This window comes from Hemitrygon akajei, chromosome 8, assembly GCF_048418815.1.
Source record: "Hemitrygon akajei chromosome 8, sHemAka1.3, whole genome shotgun sequence".
Lineage (NCBI taxonomy): Eukaryota > Metazoa > Chordata > Chondrichthyes > Myliobatiformes > Dasyatidae > Hemitrygon > Hemitrygon akajei.
Genome location: NC_133131.1, coordinates 131,371,181 through 131,391,688, shown reverse-complemented (window position 1 = coordinate 131,391,688; position 20,508 = coordinate 131,371,181). Strand labels below are relative to the sequence as shown.

Here is a 20,508-nt window from a genome sequence, read left to right as displayed (position 1 = left end):
GCTGCATAATTGTTCGCTGAGCTCAGATGTGCACACCACCCTTGTTCTAATTCATTGACTGATAAATTAAAAGAAAATGGTTCCAGCTTTGTAATGATTTGTAAATATGCATCTTGCCTTGTAGTTAACATTGTTCAAATGTGTAAGAAACACCAGTATAAAAAGACCCTAATCAAGGATAAACAACATGGATATAATAAAGGAATTGCATTTCTAGATACGGTTACAAATAGAGTCAATGAGAATGTGCTTGATTATTCTAAATTGAATATAGCATAGATTTCGACAGGATCTTTCCTGGTACACCGTTCAAGATCATGGGATCCAATTAAGCAAATAACCAGATCGATCTGAAATCACCTTAGCATCAGCAAGCAAAGTTATGGAGACATGAAGCATGGAAACAGGCCCTTTGACCCAAGTCATCTATGCCAACTATGTTGCCCTGTGAGCTTGTCCCATGCTTAGTCCATAGTCTTCTAAATCTCTCCTATCCAATTACTTAACTGTATGTTTTAAAATATTATTAATGAGTCAATATCAGTTACTATTTCTAGCAGCTCACTCCAAATATGCACCATCCTTTCTGTGAAGAAGCTACCCCTGATTACCTTTTAAATCTCTTGCCTCAGATTTTAAACCTATGCTCTCTTGTTTTTAGTCATCTTCCCTGGGACAAAGGCTTTCACCTTGTCCATGTTCCTCATGATCTTATATACCTCTATCAGGTCACTCCTCAATCTCCTATGTTCCAGGAAATAAAGTCCTAGTCCAAGCAACCTCTCCTCATAACTCAGCCCCCTGAGTTCAGGCAACATCCAAGTAAATCATTTCTGTATATATTGGATGACAAGTTTTGAGATTGTTAAATTTTACCACAGGACTCAGTCTCTTTCCAAAATATAGGTCAAACCCTGTTAATAATTATTAACTTAATAAATTTTTATAGGATATAAAGGGTTTCTTCATCTGTTCTGCTCACTACAACAAATGGTAAAGAACACATTTGGAAACTGTCTTTTAGAACACAGGTCGATGAAAAGCAGTAAGATTTAACAATCATTGTTAACATGCTAATAGAAGGAATCTGAAGTAAACAAGCTCTTCAAAATGGGGGAAACCTGCTCAGCACCTGTCTGGCAAGAACAGCCAATAATTCGCAAGGTTCAGTTTGTATGTTTCAGCCTGTCCAAACAAGAACAGATTGCTCTTGATTTATTGCATCTTTACTGGGAGGTGATTGAGTAGCTGACTTTTTCCTAGTCATCATGGCAATTGGTATCTCCTGCAAAGTTACATGTTTACTATACTGTCTGCAACAGAATTTTTTCATAATAATGAGTTATTTAGGAACGTATTGTCTTTGTTAACTGAAGGACACCTGTTTTATATTGATTTAAATTTAAAAGTAAGGAACATGAAACAAAAATCACCATGTGACTGACAGTAAAGAAGAAACTTTTAAACTGCTAAGACATATAAATGTAGTCAGTTTGTAACAAAAGTGGCTGAGGTAAAGCAATTTGGTAATAGAACAAAGCAAGGGAGAGCTCTGGAGGAATCAAAGAATCTAAGTGTATACATATACAGATACTCAAAGACACGGAGATGCACAGGGACTTAAAGGATAACAGGACAGGTCAACAAGGTCACTGAAAGAGCTTTGGTTATGTTTGCTTTATTAATTGAGGCTTTGTATTTGCTAAATGTGGGCAACATTATCTAAATGCAACTTCAGTATTATGTATATAGTGAAGGTGCAGAGGAATAATTTATTTCTATGTCTTTGTGGGAGCTAGACATTGCTAATTACCATTGAACTGAGGTGGCAGTTAACCATACTGGTGAAATTTTAGTCACATAGGCCTGAAAATGCAGATTTTATTTGAAGGACATTAATTAACTAGATGGGGTTATGCAATGAAACAGCAATTCCATATTTACCATAATTTATATTATTCTTTTAAAATTCCAGTTTTATTTGATAAATTGATCAGTTGCCATGACGCAATTTGAACAAATAACTCTCAATCAATTGTTTAGTACACCGACTGCTGGTGTTGCAACACAAGTACCAACCACACTGCTCTCTTGTCATGAAAGATTGAACAGGCTTGGATTATTTTCTTTGGAACAGATGAGACAGAAGGGAGTTTTAATTGATATACACAAAATTAAAAAAGGCCTAGAGGGACTAAATATGGATGATTTGATAGCCTTATGCTGAAAGTGAGGTGGAGGATAGATTTTACTAATTGGTCAAATAAGTAGAAGAGAAATCAAGATGCTATTAGTAATGCCAAACTCCTTGTCCGTTGGGTTGTAGAGGCCAATGCCTTCATTATATTCAAGTACTGGATGTGTACTTAGAGAGCAGTGGCATTCAGGGCTAACAGGGGTTTCAGTGGGGAACTCTTTGATTGGAATGGATCAAATTGGCTGAATGCTCCCCCTTGTGTTGTATGTTTTTATGATGTAAAAGTAACAAAGCAAGCTATAAATCAAGTAAGCCATTTTACTCATGAACTTTGTAAGTGATAAAACAATAATCTTACTGGAGTAAGTTGCTGGGATGGTAACAATTGTTGAAGTTGTTGTTGGAGTAACAATTGTCTCTGTTGCTCAGAAAGTAAGTTCAGTCCTGGCATGCTATAAAACAAAAATATTTTGTAGATATAGAATACTATATGTAAGACACACACATTAAAATAGAAATACAAAGACCACTTATTTTTATTAGAAGATGCTTAAAATTTAAAACTTTGATGCAACAGCAAATTCTTAACCATTTTAGAATTTTGAAGGGACCATGCCCTCTGAGGATTTTGTTCAATTCAACATCCTTCCAGGTGAAGTAACAATGCATTTGAATTTTGTACAATTTAATGTTAAAATTTGGGCCCCATAATTAGGCACTTTTTATTTGAGAAAATAAGGCAATATGGGTATCTGAAGTTCTACAGAACATTCTTATTTAATGTTTTTTTCACGTTTACATTCTGAGCAGGAGCCCTTGCTATTGATTATTTTGAGATGCTGCTTGACCTGCTTGTACTTCCAGAATTCTCCGTTTGTGTTTTAAATATCCAGGTTTTGTTTGTTCTAATTCTTAACTCGTGCCTTTGTAAAGTGGTTATCTGGATTGGATTCTTTGGCAAATCTGAAAGATTTACGTTGTCTTTTACAATATTTAATAAATAATAGTAAAATCCTAATCAAGTTGTATACATCCAATCCACAATGACTTTTTTGATGGTCCTTGAAACAAATAGATCTTGCTATGTGATTCCACACCACAAAAAGCTATTGATTTGAAGTTTTTTTTTGTGGAAATAACATGTTACATTGGGGAACACCAGAAGTGTCCAATCTAAAGACAGGTTTGTTTTCAAAATACAAGTTTGGCAGTTTGACAACACAGGCAGACTAGGTAGTTGGTATTTCCAGTATTTTTTTTCTTCTAATTTTACAGTTTATTCATTGGTAAAGTATAATAAATAAACCATTAGTTTTTATCTCCCAATCCACTTGCTCTGTCAAAATAAACATTTTGGAATGTTCATCTCAAAACACGAAACAGATTGGCTGTTATACTCCCCCTACAGACAAATAACATGGCCTAGATATGAAGAACAGATATTAGTTTAAAACCATTGAGAAAGCTGAGGATCTGGTTTCTGGAACTGGTTACTGGCTTCAGTAAGGAATGCGAACCTTTTTTTTGTATACTGTAGATTCATCTCATAAAACATCATAGGATTAAAAATGCTAAACTACCAAGGGAGAAACCCCTTTTAATATAGATATTAGATAGTTGTACAGACAACTATAATGTCAGGAGTTTGTTGAAAAGTTTTGTGAAAGCAGAATTAAGATTTTGAACTAGTTGGGGAAATGAGAGCCAGTGTAGGTCTCAAATAATAGAATGCAATTGGCTGAGGAGAGTGAAGGTTCAAACAGGTTGGTGGTCCAAGTTGAGTTTGTCATATGCACAAGTACATGTATGCACAGGTACAATGAAAAACTTACTTGCAGCAGCATCACAAGCAAATACTACCAAATAAGCAGCATTCACAAGAACATAAATTAAGTACAATTTTTATGAGAAAACAATTATTACAAAAATAAGTTCATTTCAGAGCAAAACAGTCAAAGTGGTCATAATGTTGCTAAACTGTAGTGATTAGGGTTTTGCCAGATGGTTTAAGAACAAAATGGTTGAAGGAAAAAGGTGTTCTTGAACCTGGTGTTATGAGAATTCGGGTTTCTATACCTCCTGCCTGATGATAGCTATGAAAAGGTAGCATAGTCCTGATGGTGGGGACTTTTGATAACAGACATTACCTATTTGAAGCAACATTTCCTATAGGTATGACCAATGGTGGGGAGGGATGTGTCCATGATGTGTTGGGCAGAGTCCACTACTCTCTGCAGCTTTTTACATTGCTGTGCATTTGAACAGCCACACCAGACCATGATGCAGTGAGGCCAGATACTTTCAACAGTACACCTATAGGTTTGTTACTGTTTGATGAGAAGCCCAACTTTCTTAACCTCCTAAGTATAGACACTGGAATACTTTCCTTGTGATTGCACCAATGTGCTTTCCCAGAACAGGTTATCCAATATGTTAGCATTATGAATTTAATGCTATTGACTCTCCACCAATGTATACAGGTGCATCTTTGCCCTCCTTCCCCTTCCTGAAGTCAAAAATCAGCTCTTAAATTTTGCTGAAGTTAAATGAGAGGTTGTTTTTGCAGCACCACTCAACCAGGTGGCCTATCTACTCCAGTATGCTGACTCATGACCACCTGTGAATTGTCCAACAACAGTAGTGTCATTAGAAAATTTGAAGATGCCATTGGAGCTGTTCTTAGTCACAGTAGAGCAGAAGGCTAAGCACGCACCCTTGAGGTACACCTGTGTCAATGGTCGGCAAAGAGGAGATATTATTACCAATCCTCACTGATTGAGATCTGCTAAAGAAAGTAGAGTACGCAGTTGCAGAGGAAGGTGCAGAAGATCTTGAAGCTCGTTGATAAGTTTGGATGTGATGACTGTTGAATACCGAGCTGTAGTTGATGAACAAATACTTGTTGTCTAACAGAGTAAAGAGACAGAGAAATAACATCTGCTGTTGACCTGTTCTGACAGTATGCAAATTGGAGTGAATCCAGGTAATTTCTGAGGCAGATGTTGACTCGCGCCATAATCAACCGTTGTCATTACTGTTGATGTAAATGCTACCAGCTGGTAGTCACTAAGGCAGGTCACCTTGCTCTTCTTGAGATACCAGTACAATAAATGCTGTTTTGAGGCAAGTGGGAACTTCAGACTGCAGAGGTAACAAATTGAATATGTCCGGGAATACTCCAGCCAAATGAAAATGTGCATAAAAGTCTAAGAAAGAGAATGTGTTTGGCAAAAGAAAATGATGAGGAAGTGGTCAGTTGGTACTCTTTCCAGCAAGGAACTCTAGATATGGCCAGGCTAAACACTTTGATGAGCAAGAAACCAAACTTAGCAATCATTCTTCAAAAGGCAACTCATTCTTCCAGGAATTAACCACCACTTGTGACTGCATCCACAGATTCCATGCTCACTCCACTATTGACATTCTCGCTGATTACATCCCCCACAATGGTCAAGTCTCTAAAGTGATGAATACAAATTCTTTAATGACAGTCTTTCATCAACTCCGTTGAGCCAAAGACAGTGAGAAATAGTACAGTACAGCCCATTGGGGAGGGGCTTGCATGATTGACTACATCATGAACTTCAGCAGTAGGGGAGCCATCAAGCCCCAAACGATTTAATGAGTGAAGGCAATATCTAATCTGTCAAGTACTAACAATGTTTCACTGTGATCATTTCATCCCTTTTGATACAATCTAGAAAGCACTATTATTATGTGCTCTATTATCATAAAAATATTTTAATCACTGCTTACAGAATAACTTATTTTCTGTTTTGTCTTTCAATAATATAGGGTACGGGTACATGTTGACCACATTCCCAGAGGAGAAAGAGGAAGAATAGAGGACTGATAATGATGTACTTCAGTGTACAGGACAATGCAGGACACAAATTCAACGATCAGCACATGAGAAATCAACAGATCAGGGCAGGAGAGGATACACTAGGCATGAGGGCTGCAATCTAGCACAAGTCAGAGGGAAGTTAAAGTGGGAGCTTATTGGAGAGCTCATCTATACATCTACAATGTCCTACAGGATGGTTTCGTTGCCACTTCTGAAATCTGATACAGATGCACATGGAGATGGTTTGCAAACTGTCAGGTTTGTTTCACCAAATACAAGAGATGACATGACCAATGTAGGGGCCCCTCTCATAGTTTATTGTCAAGAATACAGAGCCTTTGACCTTGACTCTGGCTGTCCTATGTATTTGTTTGCTTGCTGAGTATAGATGATAATCATCTTTGGTGCAGGTGACAACTACTGCGGAGACATAGATGGAGGCAACATAATGATTAGAAACTTCTACACACAGACTTTTCATGTTGTAACTTGACACCTGGTATCCATTACATGATAGCAGGATAAGGCTTGTTAGAAACACTGATGCACCACACACCACCAGGAGCATTATGAGCAGTGACAGAGAAAAGCTACTTTCATACAATCTGCTGGATTCTTAGCAAAATGAGGTGCCATTCATGAATAGACTGATATTTGCAATGAACCTAAGAGTGCCACTCATGAGCATCTATCTTATGGTTCGAAAGGAGATATGGGATTTTTTGCAAGGCAGGCTGCTTTCCTACACAAGCTGTAATATGGCAAATGGAAAGTTGCCTTATTTCTGTGGAAGCAGGCTTATTTATGACCCTGCTGTAATGGAGATGGGCCACTTCACTGAATGAAGACTGTAGAGACCAGGCATCTATAACCAGGGTTCTATTAACTTGCTTAATTTTACATCTGGAGGTGGAAAGATGGAGAGTTAGGAGATTATCCTATCAGTGCCACTTCAATCTTCATATATCACATAAGTTGATTCAGGACACAAATTCCCACTCATCAGGACATCCAGTTACCCCCAAAATAGCTACTGGGGCAGCCACAAGTCCTTAACTTCTTGCCAGCAGAGAATGACCATTAACCAGGATTGTTGTGGACTTAAGGAAATTGTTAAGGAAAATTACTACTTGGTTACTGATACAATCAACTTACAAGAAAATTTATAAATGATTACTCACGTTATTCCTATCAGGGTCTATAGTTTCTGCAAAACCTCCATAATATTACCTTCAGTCCTATAGTATAATCAACTTAAAAGTTGTGAGGCACCCCAGTTATATTTATAGAGGATGATGTTTCAAGGTTGCCATGTTTAAAAATAGTAAGTACAAAAACTGGCCCTCTCAGACCATTATACCTATCTATGCTAATCCCAGTTATTTACTTACTTAGGCCCATATTCCTGTATAGCATTCCTATCCAAATACTTCTTCATATACATTTTAAATGTTGTAAATTTTAAATCTGCATTTAATCTCTCTTCTGATGTGTCTATATTTCTAATGTGCAGAAGGACTGGAGATCATTTACTGTGTATATACATAACCTAGTAAGTGTTTTTTAAGTGTTTTTTTTTGTTCACGGAAATCTTATTGATAAGGGATTGTTTAGTTTCCTTTGAGTAAATGGGTTATAGAAAACAAGTTATTCAAGAAATAAACTGGGGAATAGAACTGATGGAAATGCATGAGAATGCATTGATTTGACAGGCCAAATTGCTTCAACACATTCCATTACCAAGAAAAATTGAGAGAATAGAGAAAATTCATAAGACTGACCAGATTAACTGAAAAATGAAAAGCTACCAATCAGATGCCAAAAATCTGAAATAAAAATTTAGTGGCAATATTCAGTAGGTCAGACTGCGTGTGTGTTAGTGCTTCAGATTACTCATTTTTTTATTGGAACCGAAACTCCAATAATCCATTCTCTCATTGTTCAGAATTCCCTAAGTTTTGATACTTAGGGCCCTGGTTCCCAAGTTCCTTTGAAGTACACTGGAGCTCCAGTTCCCACACACCTTTTAAACTCATTGGGATCCTGCTTCCCATACTCCAGTTAAACTCACCTGGTCTTACCTCCTGTTCTCCCTTGAAACTAAACAGGGACTCATTTCCATGCTTCTTTGGGATTCACCAGAATCCCATTCCCAGACTCCCTATAAACTTGCTGGGTTTGCTGAAAAAATTATTGTACTATGGGGTTACTTCATTAAAACAAAGCAATTCAAAAGTGTTTGGAATAACATGCAATATTCCAGAAAACGTGCTAGTCTGGCACCAAAGTCCTGAGCAAGCCAGATTTGAAGAAGTTTTATGGTAGTTCTAGTTCTGAAGGCCATCAAGCACCACCACCAACTTTCCTTCTCTTTTCATGAAGACTGCCTGACCTGCTGAATATTTCCAGTATTTTCTGCTATTATTGCAACTTTGTAAAGGTCATATAAAAAACACATTAAAGATGTTACCTGTTGGTTATATTGGTAGATATTGGAAAAGTTACATTTGGTGGCACAGTTGCATGCGACAGTGGACTTGGGTTTTGTGATATTGACACTGGAGTCTGTACAACTCCATTCAAAGTACCAACAAATCCATTGACTCCCAGCTGGTTTCCTGGTAAAGTTCCCATCAACCCACCAACTGAAGACACTGTAGGCATGGTGGAGGCCATTGTTTGCATGCCACTAGCCAGTGCTCTTGATATACAGTTAACTCCTTGTAGAGATGGACTTTGTCCAGTAGTGGTTGGACTGGCAAGAGAAGAACTGCCAGTACTATGTCCACAGGAAGTTCGGTCCTAAAATGAGAAAGCCAGACTTCAACCAAGAGCTTATTTGAATATAAACTTAATAATAACAATAAATAAACTGATATAAACATTTATACAGTATCATAAACTCAAAGAAGTTATTCTAATGTATATTGAAAAATAGTATAGAAAGAAGAAAAACTTTGAAAAAATAAAGTGGGATGAGAGGGTCAGTCCAGAGTAGGGCTAAAAGCTCTGCTTATGATCAGGAGGTAGCAGAGTTGCTACATGGATGACTAGAATTTGAGGATTAAGCAGTCTGGATTGAAATGCAAGTAAGAATAATGGATGAGGCCCATAATATACTTATGAGAAAGCTGAATTTGTTGCAGAATTCATTCTCAGGGTCCAACCGTTGTTTTCAATCATGTTTGATGATACTGATCACATTTTGGAAGAGTAGTATTTATGAATAATAGGATACTGACTATTCAAAAGTGAAGGACTGTTGGCTGTACTCTTTTCCATAGATGCTGCCTGCCCTGCTGAGATCCTCCAGTATTTTGTCTGTGTTCCTTAGATTTCCAGTATCTACAGATTTTCTGTTGTTTGTAATTGAAATCAGTGCAGATAGGAATAAGGCATTCAGTCTTTTCAGCAAGATGTCTGTAAGATCTCAGTGATTGGCATTGTGAATGATAATGGAAGCAGTTGGGACAGAGGACCGAAATCTGTAGTAATGCAGGGATTGATGATTGTCATCGAGCGAGCAGGCTACAGTTGGGAGGAGTTGTATTTGTGATTGATACAAGGAGGATAATGGAGAAATAGAATATGTAACAAAAAAGTTTTTATTTTTAGCAGTGGAATGTTGAAAATAACTGATGATATTAGTGAAAAAATAGATGCATAGAGAGAGTTATTCTATTACTGAAAGTGGTTGCATTGTTGAAATGACTATCTCAATTTTGTATTCAATGTTTAGATATTAAGGTAAACATTTTAGGGTAGAAATCAGAGGAAATGTGGGACATCATTTACACATGAAGCACATAATTGATGACATCCTACTCTTAAGATGGATATTAACAAAAATACACAGTATTCAGAGACTGACATAAATAATAAAATAATTCACAAATACTATGCAAAATTCATAAATAAATACATACCTGGTTTGACATTGCATGTGAGCTTTCAGGTAGAAAGCTGTTGCTCAGATGTGGACCCTTGCTACTGTTCAAGGATGTTGTGCTGTGGACTACAAGAGAACACAGCAAAAATGAACACCAAAATAACATTTAAAATTTCAAACAACACTACTCAAATCAGTTCAATTCAAAATATTTTGAACTAGTTAAAACAATACCAGCATGCAAAGCAGAATATCACTAACCAGCTTGTACTGTGAATGGGTGAACTTGGGTTGTTAAACTTGCATTCGAACTCACAACTGGAAAAGGTACCGAGAGCTGAGCATTTAGAAGTTGGAGGCGTTCCTTCTTAGCTGTCAAACTCTTGATTTGTTCCTCCAGCTGCCGATTCTCAACTTGAAGTTGATGTAGAGATTTCAACATTCCCATAACTACTTGCAAGACAAAAGTTAATCATTGTGAATAACAGAATCAAATTCATCTCACCAATATCACAAACTTCAAATAGTAAAGTAAATGAAAGAAAAATTAATTCCATGCCAACAGAAAGTTGCATATTTCATGGAAATTGGATGGATAGAAGTAGCTGAAAAATTCTTTAAAGCATAGGAAAAATAAGAGAAAAGTAGGTGGATATGCAGGCTGAAAAGTAAGTTCTCTTTATAACAAATAAACTCTTCTCCAGGCTTCCAGCCAGATACAGGTCTCCACTTTAACTGATGCTTCGATGACAAACTCTGCCATCTTCATCAGGATTGAAGTGTGGCCATGTCTAGTCCAGTGATATATATACCACCACCATCCATCGCTCTGATTAGTCAGTCCGCATCCAATCCAGTTCTTCCTTGGAGCAAGACCTTCATTGGTGTTAAAGTCCCTTTCTCTCATTTTATTTCAATGGCTTCTTTCACCAGGCGGTCCCAAAAGCCATTCGCACAGCACAGTAGTTTTGTGCCGTCGAAGGCAATCCTATGGTCATTGCGAATGCAATGTTCTGCTACTGCCGATTTAACCATACACCATCTGTGCTCCTTGATGTGGGTTTCCACTATGCAATTTCCACTGGAATTCGATTATAAAGAAAGTGGGATAGCGGAAACCTGATTAAATAGGGACTAACCAAACAGGACGGAAGGACGACAGGGTTACACATACCACTGAACTAGACATGCCCAGGCATCCCTGATGAAGATGCAGTGCTTGTCATCGAAATGCCAATTAAAATCGGTATCTATACCTGGCTGGAAGCCCAAGTTGATTCATCATATAAACCAGGAAAGCACTAGATCCTTTTTCACTTAGTTCTCATTATATTTTACAAAGTACTGAATTTCAGAACAAAGGATTGACGTTAAATTTGTCCATATCATTGGAAATTTGTATGCTTCTTGGGCACTCGTTAAACAAAGAGATCAGAGATATGGTAGGATATATTAGAGATGCATCAGGAAATAACTACCGAGGAAGTGTCCCTGAAAAAAACTGAAGCTTTTAATTGGAACTGATAAGATTAGGTGATGAAATAAAGAATGTAAGATTATGGAAAGTTTTAAAAGGGAGACTGTCGGGAGTACAGTTCAAATGCCATCTATAAATTTGCTGACGATACAACTATTGTTGACAAAATTTCAGATGGTGACAAGAGGGCATACAGCAGTGAAATATATTAGCTAGTTGAGTGGTGTCAGAGCAACAACCTTGTACCCAGTGTCAGTAAGTCCAAAGGAATAATTGTGGACTTCAGGAAGGGTATGATGAGGGAACATGCATCAATCCTCATAAAGGGATCAGAGGTGGAAAGAGTGAACAATTTCAAGTTCCTGGATGTCAACCTCTGTGAGGATCTAACTTGGATCCAACATTTTGATACAACTGCAAAGCAGGGGCAACAATATTTCATTTGGAGTTTGGGGAGATTTGGTATGTCACAAAACACTCATGAACTTCTACAAATGTATTGTGGAGAGCATTTTAACTGGCTGCATCACCATCTGGTGTGGAGGTGGGGAGAGAGACACAGGATCAAAATAAGCTGCAGAGAGTTGTAAACTTAGTCAGTTACATTATGGGCACTAGCCTCCATAGTATCCAAGAGAGTCACCCATCATCTAGTTCATGCCTTGTTCTTAAGACTACAATCAGGAAGGAGATATAGGGGCCTGAAGGCACACACTCAACATTTTAGGAACTGCTTCTTCCCCTGTCATCCGATTTCTGAATGGACATTGAACTCATCCCACTACTTTTTCATTTCTGTTTTTGCACTACTTATTTAACTATTTAAATATATATATCTGTGATTCAGTTTTTTCTATCATTATGTATTTCATTGTATTACTGCCACAAAGACAACAAATTTCATAACATATGCCTGTGATATTAAACCTGATTCTGATTCTGAGGAGGGAAGTAAATAATCCCAGATTGCTTCCTTTGGTTGGTGAATTGTTAGCAAATACTGTGTCAGCATAATCATCCAAGTAAATTAAAAATGTTTGACACCCCTTTACTTTACAGAATTGTTACAATATGAAATACTTTACAATACAACTAATCATGACTACACTTTTTTCAAAAGGGAACTGATTATTTACTTGGAAAGAAAAATTAAATTAATGTTCAAAAACAGAATATTAGATAACAGTGTACAAATGCATTAAAAGATTTCACTGTGAACAATAAAATCATCACTCCCAAAAAACTAGGGTTATGTGAATCAACTTATTTTAATCATAGTAGTAATTGTAGAGCATTGTAATCATATTGGTATGTTGCAGATTTATCTAAATATTTTTCTGAACACAAATTGTTTTATTAAATATAAATTCATCTATGTTCTATCATTTTAAAAACTTCCTATATGCTGCAATTTAAAACAAAAATAGGTAAAATTAAAAAAATAAAGAAATATATACCAAGAGAAAAATGAATGGTGGTAAATTTATACACCTTATTTAGTAATTATGTAGCACTGTTTTTAGCTTTTTTATTTAGATCATATGTATTTTGATAGCAGAACAAATAAAAGCAAATTGAAATCTCTGGAAGTTCTCTCATGACTCAAAATCTTTAAATAAGCAACCATCAATTTAAAGATGAAAAATTATCAATTTAGGTAGGAATTTTCAAGTAAAATCAGGTAAAGTTTTGTATTCATCGAAGAAATTATGTTTGCTGTTCAGTTCTGAGGAGTCTGTCAACAATGATTTAGCGAGATCCATTACATTGATTTCCTTTATGTCAATGCAATTTTTAAAGCTGTAGCAAGGAATGGACAAGGTGCACTTTGAAGTAATTTTAACAATTTTTCTAAGATGTCAGGGAATACTAAGTGTAACCACACTATTGAGATAGACAATCTAAAATGTTTTCCCTGGTGAGCTAAAATAGATGAACTTTACCAAAATCCCAAAACAATAGCAAATTAACTTGGGTTATTATGTGGCTAACAGAAAAGACCACGAGATAGTTGATCATTATGTTTCCCTTATTCACATTCTATTAAATGAAAAGATATAACTTTAAAATCTCAGATGGATTTCAATTATTTCGAAAAAATAATTCAATGCTGTAGGTAGAAAGCTCCAAATACATCTCAGTCAAGGCATGCTTTGAGCATTATCCGTGAAAACTGTAATACTCTACTGGTGAAGTCAGATGCTTTAACAAACCATGGAAACAGTGAAGACACAAGAGATTTTGCAGATGCTGGAAATCTTGAACAACACACACAAAATACTGGAGGAACTCAGCATTTCAAAACTTTGGCAGAGTACAAAGTAAATGGCAGGTTACTTGGAAGTGTGAAGGAGCAGAGGGATCTGGGGGTATATGTCCACAGATCCCTGAAAGTTGCCTCACAGGTAGATAGGGTAGCTAAGAAAGCTTATGGAGTGCTAGCTTTCATAAGTCGAGGGATAGAGTTTAAGAGTCGCGGGGTAATGATGCAGCTCTATAAAACTCTGGTAGGCCACACTTGGAGTACTGTGTCCAGTTCTGGTCGCCTCACTATAGGAAGGATGTGGAAGCATTGGAAAGGGTACAGAGATTTACCAGGATGCTGCCTGGTTTAGAGAGTATGCATTATGATCAGAGATTAAGGGATCTAGGGCTTTACTCTCTGGAGAGGAGAATGAGAGGAGACATGATAGAGGTATACAAGATATTAAGAGGAATAGATAGAGAGGATAGCCAGCGCCTCTTCTCCAGGGCACCACTGCTCAATACAAAAGGACATGGCTTTAAGGTAAGGGGTGGAAAGTTCAAGGGGGATATTAGAAGAAGGTTTTTTTACTCAGAGAGTGGTTGGTGCGTGGAATGCATTGCCTGAGTCAGTGGTGGAGGCAGATACACTAGAGAATTTAAGAGACTACTAGACAGGTATATGGAGGAATTTAAGGTGAAGGGTTATATGGGAGGCAGGGTTTAAGGGTCGGCACAATATTGTGGGCCGAAGGGCTTGTACTGTGCTGTATTGTTCTATGTTCTATGTAGGTCAGGCAGCATCTATGAAAGGAAATGAACAGTCGACTTCTCAGAATTACATCTGTTCATTCCCCTTCATAAATGTTGCTTGATCTGCTAAGTTCCTTCAGCATTTTGTGTGTGCTGCTTGCAAAAAGCAACAGATTTCAAAATAAAACTACCACATGAAGTAGCTATTAGGTGTGTTGGTGGTGGTCCTTGAAGAATACTGCCACAAATATGATATATTCAGCTTTTAAAGATATATGTGGAATATTGTTCAAATTATGAAAAAAATGGCAATGCAAGGAGAATAAAACATGTCTCTTTAACATAGAAATACAAATAGATTTTCTTTGTGAGAAATAACATTACTGAACAAAGAAGGCATTTATAAATACATACCTTCACTTGGACCACCCTGTTCAAAAAGAAACTGTTGTCCTTCACTCCACTGTCTTTCTAATAGCTGTTCTATGCTGGATGCAACTGGAGGCAAGTTCTCTAAGACACTGTTACTTGACTGATCGTAACGAATTTGTAAGCCACTCAAGGGAGATCTGTTTGAAAGGTTATGATTTCCAGATTACAAGAAAAGTAATATGATTAGTCTGAACAATACTAGCAAATATATAATTAAAAATTAAATTGGAAGCATTGAAATTAAAAATAAGCATTTTCTTAAGTTTTTAAGCATTTCAGTATGTCCCAAAGAAGACTTTCTGAAATTAGTCAATATTGTAAATGTACAAAATATGGCAGCAATTTACACACAGCAAACTTCCACAAGCAGCAATATAAAAAAAACAGTTCAATTTATTTACTGATGTTAGTTGAGGTATGTTATTGACCAGTAAAATGCTAATAACATCCACACTAATTTTCAAGATAATACCTTGACATGTTTTGCATCCAACCAGAAAGGCAGAATGTAGTTAACTTAAATCCACTGAGCAAATTCTATCAAATGTGCTCATCTTTTTGAAAGGTCATAGATCTGAAAAGTTAACTTTGTGTATTTCCACAGGCTGCTGTGCTAGATATTTTCAGCATTCATAGTTTTTTTTTATTCCATGATATTTTAGTTTTAAATATTCAAAACTTATTTGTTGATGCACTTCAGATTCTACTCGGACCTTTGGTGATTTATTTCGGTCACTAGGCTCTATAGTGAATTAAACGTGAACTCTTGGCCTATGATTTTATATCAAATGTTTTTAGTGTCATATGATTTTTGTATTAGCTATATCCAGTTAGTGTATTTTTAAGATTCCATCATTTAACAATTTGGGAAGCATATTATTATCCGTTACCACTTAACTAACTCAGATAATTCAGCTGGTGGTGCTCGAATGTATAAAATTATATCACCCTGAAGCACATTGTAGTTGGGACACAGTGGTTCTCTGAGTATGAACTTGGGTGATAGCGATACAAATGGGGTTGGTGAGAATGTCTGAACATGATTTGGAAGTGTGTTGCCTCAGTTCAAAATTTTGGTGTGAGGCAGGTAGTTGAAAATATTTTCTAGCAGTCAAGTTACACGTCAAGGTGAAGGATGACAGGGCAGCTCAGCTGGTTGAAACGTGTATCCTGTCACGAGAAGCGAAGGACTCTCTTATTGACTGAGACAACCACATAGGCAGGAAGTATTTCCAGCAGCATCAGTTTGTGCTCCAGGCATTTGGAGCTGGAGTGCCAGCCGCTGCTATTGTAGCAGATATGCAAAGTAAGGACTTCATGGAAATACAAGAATGCTGGAATATGCTGCAATACGAAGCAGAGAGGTTTCCGATTGAGACCGTTCATCTGAACATGATGTCCAAATGAAAGATCTCAACCCAAAACACTGAATGTCCATTACCTTCCAAACATGCTGCCTGACCAGCCGAGTTCCTCCAGCATTTTGTTTTTGTATAACATCCTTAGGGAGGTACCACAGTTTAAGTGTTTGCAGAAAGAGAGAAAATGAGAAATTGTCGGAGAGACTAGAATGACCAAATAGGTAGTCCTGAGAAAGCAAGTATCTCAAGTCAACATTGCTCAATCATAGACGTTCTCTTTGGGATAATGGTGATGGTTCTTTAGGGGAGTGAAGCCACACCTGGGAGAAGATGGCTTAGCTTCACAGGAGGGGAGAAAGATGAGCAAGTCAGTAAAAGAGAACTGACTCAACAGTTACAGCAAAGGCAGGTGCTCTGTGACTCAATGATGTCATGTTTCCTTCTTGTTGCCAAGTCAAAGATATCACTTAATGGTTACAAAACATCCTGATGGGAGAGAGTAAAGAATTATAATTTGCAGTCCACAATTTGGTACTAACTATGGGCAAAAGAGAAGCATACTTTTAAAGACAGAAAAAAAGGTTAAAAGCCCATCTTCAATGACAACAATTATTGCCACTGATATGTGCTGACAAATACAGAAATAAGATAAACAAATGAACATGTGACTGGAGAGATGATACAGACAGGAGAGCTTAGGTTTAGTCATGAAATATAGCACAGAAACAGTCCCTTTAGTACACCAGGTCTATAATGACTACCCATTCACATTCATCCTATTTTTCCCCATTTTTAAAAATTCTTCACATATTCTTATCAACTCCTACAGATTCTACCACTCACCTATTTACAGAGGCCTATTAACCAACCAACCATTATGTCCTTGGGACATGGGAGGAAGCTGTGAATATCTGCAAGAAACATATGTTGTCACAGGGAGAACATACAAACTCCACAGAGACAACATTCAAGGTCATGACTGAACATGGGTCTCCAGTGCTGTGTGTCAGCAGCTCTAATGATGGCACCATTTTGCTGCTGAGACTTAAGGACAGTTTCTGGAGCAAGTGGGCCCTGCACAAGTCAGACGGATTACATCTCCAAACACTTCGGGCCATTAAAATGAGACATTTGCTTGCTGTTTTGGGGGTAGTTTTCACTAACTTGGCATGAAACTAGGAACCTGAGAGGAGAATCGGGAGAAAAAGACACAAAAACAGTAAATGGAAGATAGAAATGTAGTAACCAAAGTAAATTGGCAGTGAGAACAAAGGCAATCAACATATAGGGTTAGAATATGAAAACCTGTTACAAAGCCAAATTTAAAGGCATTATATCTAAATGCATCCATAATAAGTGGAGAAATTAATAGCAGAATCTTAAATGTATATGATCTAATTGTCATTACACAAGTTACTATGGGTAACAAAGGTAAGAGTTAAACATCAGGGTATTCAACAGTTAAGAAGAACAGGAAAAAGGAAAATAAGCAGTAGTACTGCTATTATTAAGGGATGACATCAATTTGCTGGTTAAAAGATTTCAGCATCTAGATCATAGTATGGAATTTAAGTCAGCAGCAAGGGGCAAAAAGCAGTGCTGAGACATTTTACAGGCCTGCCTAAAGTACTTGCGTTGTAATGAACAGTATAAATAAAGAAATTACAGGATTGTGTAATGGCATTTTGATGTTTCAGACGTGATAGAGGCAGAGGGATGAAGGGTGGGGGGGGGGTGGCTTTGCTTGTCAGGGAAAATATTACAGCAGTGCTTCGGCAGGACAGTTTAGAGGGCTTATCTACTGAGGCCATATGGGTGGAGCTGAGAAACAGGAAAGGTATTATAGAGTTGTATTATAGACTACCCAATAGTCAGCGAGAACTGGAGGAACAAATCTGCAGAGAGGTAACAGACAACTGCAGGAGACAGAAAGTTGTGATTGTAGGGGATTTTAATTTTCCACACATTGATTGGGACTCCCATACCAAGGCCTTTGACAAGGTCCCGCATGGGAGGTTAGTTAGAAAGATTCAGTCACTAGGTATACATGGAGAGGTAGTAAATTGGATTAGACATTGGCTCAATGGAAGAAGCCAGAGAGTGGTAGTGGAGGATTGCTACTCCGAGTGGAGGCCTGTGACTAGTGGTGTGCCACAGGGATCAGTGCTGGGTCCATTGTTATTTGTCATCTATATCAATGATCTGGATGATAATGTGGCAAATTGGATCAGCAAATTTGCTGATGATACAAATATTGGAGGTGTAGTGGACAGTGAGGAAGGTTTTCAAAGCTTGCAGAGGGATTTGGACCAGTTGGAGAAATGGGCTGAAAAATGGCAGATGGAGTTTAATGCGGACAAGTGTGAGGTATTGCACTTCGGAGGGTCAAACCAAGGTAGAACATACAAGGTAAATGGTAGGACACTGAGGAGTGCAGTAGAACAGAGGGATCTGGGAGTACAGATACATAATTCCCTAAAAATGGCATCACAAGTGGATAGGGTCGTAAAGAGAGCTTTTGGTACTGTTATGCCGTTGGCCCCCTCCTTTGTGAAAATCGCAAGAACTCTAGTTAAGGGGGGTCAACTGACCCAAGAGAGAGAGACGTGCGAAAGACCACGTTCTCCCAAGAAGCAGAATAAAAGTGACTTTGACTATTGTCTCATGGAGACCACCTGAAAAGCCCTCGGGCAAAGTGGGCTGGTTGAGAGAGAGAGATCGCATTACCTGCAACTTGATTGACACCTGCGATCCTGTGAAGAAGTATAAAGGCGGGTCTGAGGGGAGGACCCTCAGATGCACCAAGGAAACACACGAAGGAGAAACGCTAGAAATCCTGCGACAGCGTTTTAATAGCTACAGCCGGTGGTGGGGTTCGTGTGCGTCCTTCCCTTGCCTGGGATTGGCGACTTCACCACGGAAGACGGCCTAGCTACAGGGGAAGCCACAGATGAGAGTCCATTCCCCCAACGAGACTTCCGACTACCTCCTACAGGTTGGAAAACCTGTCGGGTAAATGCTTCATGTTCTCTGTCTTTCTAACTAAAAGTGCACCAACGCGACACTTCCGCCGGCAACTAAGTGAAACTGCCGTGATCTAAAAGACTTTTAGATATCCAGTGAACGATATAAAATCTACATTACCCCTAGACGACGATCGAGCTTGTGTTTTGAATGATTATTATTACACCAGTGTTTTAGATTGAGTTTTGATGATCTGAATGTTTTGTATTAACCATACGTTTGTGCCCTTGTTGAATAAAACGGTTGAAAATAGTAGCATCCGACTCAGCTGATCCATCTATCTTTGCTGGTAAGTTACCTGGTTACGGGGTTTTTCGTAACAAGTGGGGTTCTCGTCCCGGATTTGAAACCAAACGGGAGGGTCAGTGAATCGGGCTGTAAGTCCAAACTTAAATCTGGTTACGCAGGTAGCCAGACGGGAAACCAGCAAAGATGGATGTGGAGGAATTTAGGAGAAATCCGACGGTAGAGGCGCTAGGGAAGGCTACAAAATCAGAGTTGGTAAATTTGGCGCAGGCATTAGACCTCACAGCGGTGAAGCCAGCAATGAAAAAGCAGGAAGTGCGAAGGGTCATACAACAGCATTACGTTGGGAAGAAGGTGTTTGCAGCTGAGGATTTGGAAAATATTCCCGAAAGGAGATTAGTGAGTGGGACAAATCAGGCAGAGTTGGAGAAAGCAAGGCTGGAACATGAGTTTAAAATAAAGCAGCTAGAAGTAGAAGCAGCTGAGAAGGCTGCAGAGAGAGAAGCCGAGAGAGCTGAGAGGGAAAAAGAAGCCGAGAGAGCTGAGAGGGAAAAAGAAGCCGAGAGAGTTGAGAGGGAAAAAGAAGCCGAGAGAGCCGCAAAGGAAAGGGCTGTGGAAAGAGAGCATGTGTTCAAACTAAAGCAGCTAGAAGCAGAAGCAGAAGAGAAAGAGAAACAAAGGAACCATGAATTGGAGCTGGACAGGCGAAAGCAAGAGCGAAGAACTCAAGGGGAAGAGAGAGAGGAGGGGTTTGATATTAGTCGGGCGTTGAGGTTGGTCCCCCCGTTCGAGGAGACGGATGTTGATAGTTATTTCTTGCTTTTTGAAAAGGTGGCAGGGAATCAGCAGTGGCCCAGAGAGCAATGGGTGGCGTTGTTACAAAGTGTGTTACGAGGAAAAGCACAGCGGGTATATACCGCGCTGCCCCCGGAAAGGGACGGAAATTATGCTCAAGTAAATGAGGCCATTCTCCGAGGTTACGAGTTAGTACCTGAGGCGTATAGACAAAGGTTCCGAAATTTAAAAAGAGGGTGGAAT

General features: G+C 38.3%; 1 protein-coding gene across 8 annotated transcripts in view; it reads right to left on the bottom strand.

Moving 5' to 3' along the window:
- The window catches only part of mllt10 (MLLT10 histone lysine methyltransferase DOT1L cofactor), a 281,282-nt gene that overhangs the window by 24,455 nt on the left and 236,319 nt on the right, over positions 1 to 20,508 (bottom strand). For 6 of the 8 annotated variants that reach the window (XM_073054633.1, XM_073054638.1, XM_073054635.1 and 3 more), the window contains 5 exons: positions 14,822 to 14,976; positions 10,195 to 10,386; positions 9,971 to 10,059; positions 8,515 to 8,846; positions 2,556 to 2,649 (listed from right to left, as the gene is read on the bottom strand). In XM_073054633.1, the coding sequence (XP_072910734.1) occupies positions 2,556 to 2,649; positions 8,515 to 8,846; positions 9,971 to 10,059; positions 10,195 to 10,386; positions 14,822 to 14,976 (862 nt within the window). The remainder of the gene's footprint in view (positions 1 to 2,555; positions 2,650 to 8,514; positions 8,847 to 9,970; positions 10,060 to 10,194; positions 10,387 to 14,821; positions 14,977 to 20,508) is intronic. The other 2 variants (XM_073054634.1, XM_073054636.1) reach the window with 1 other exon arrangement.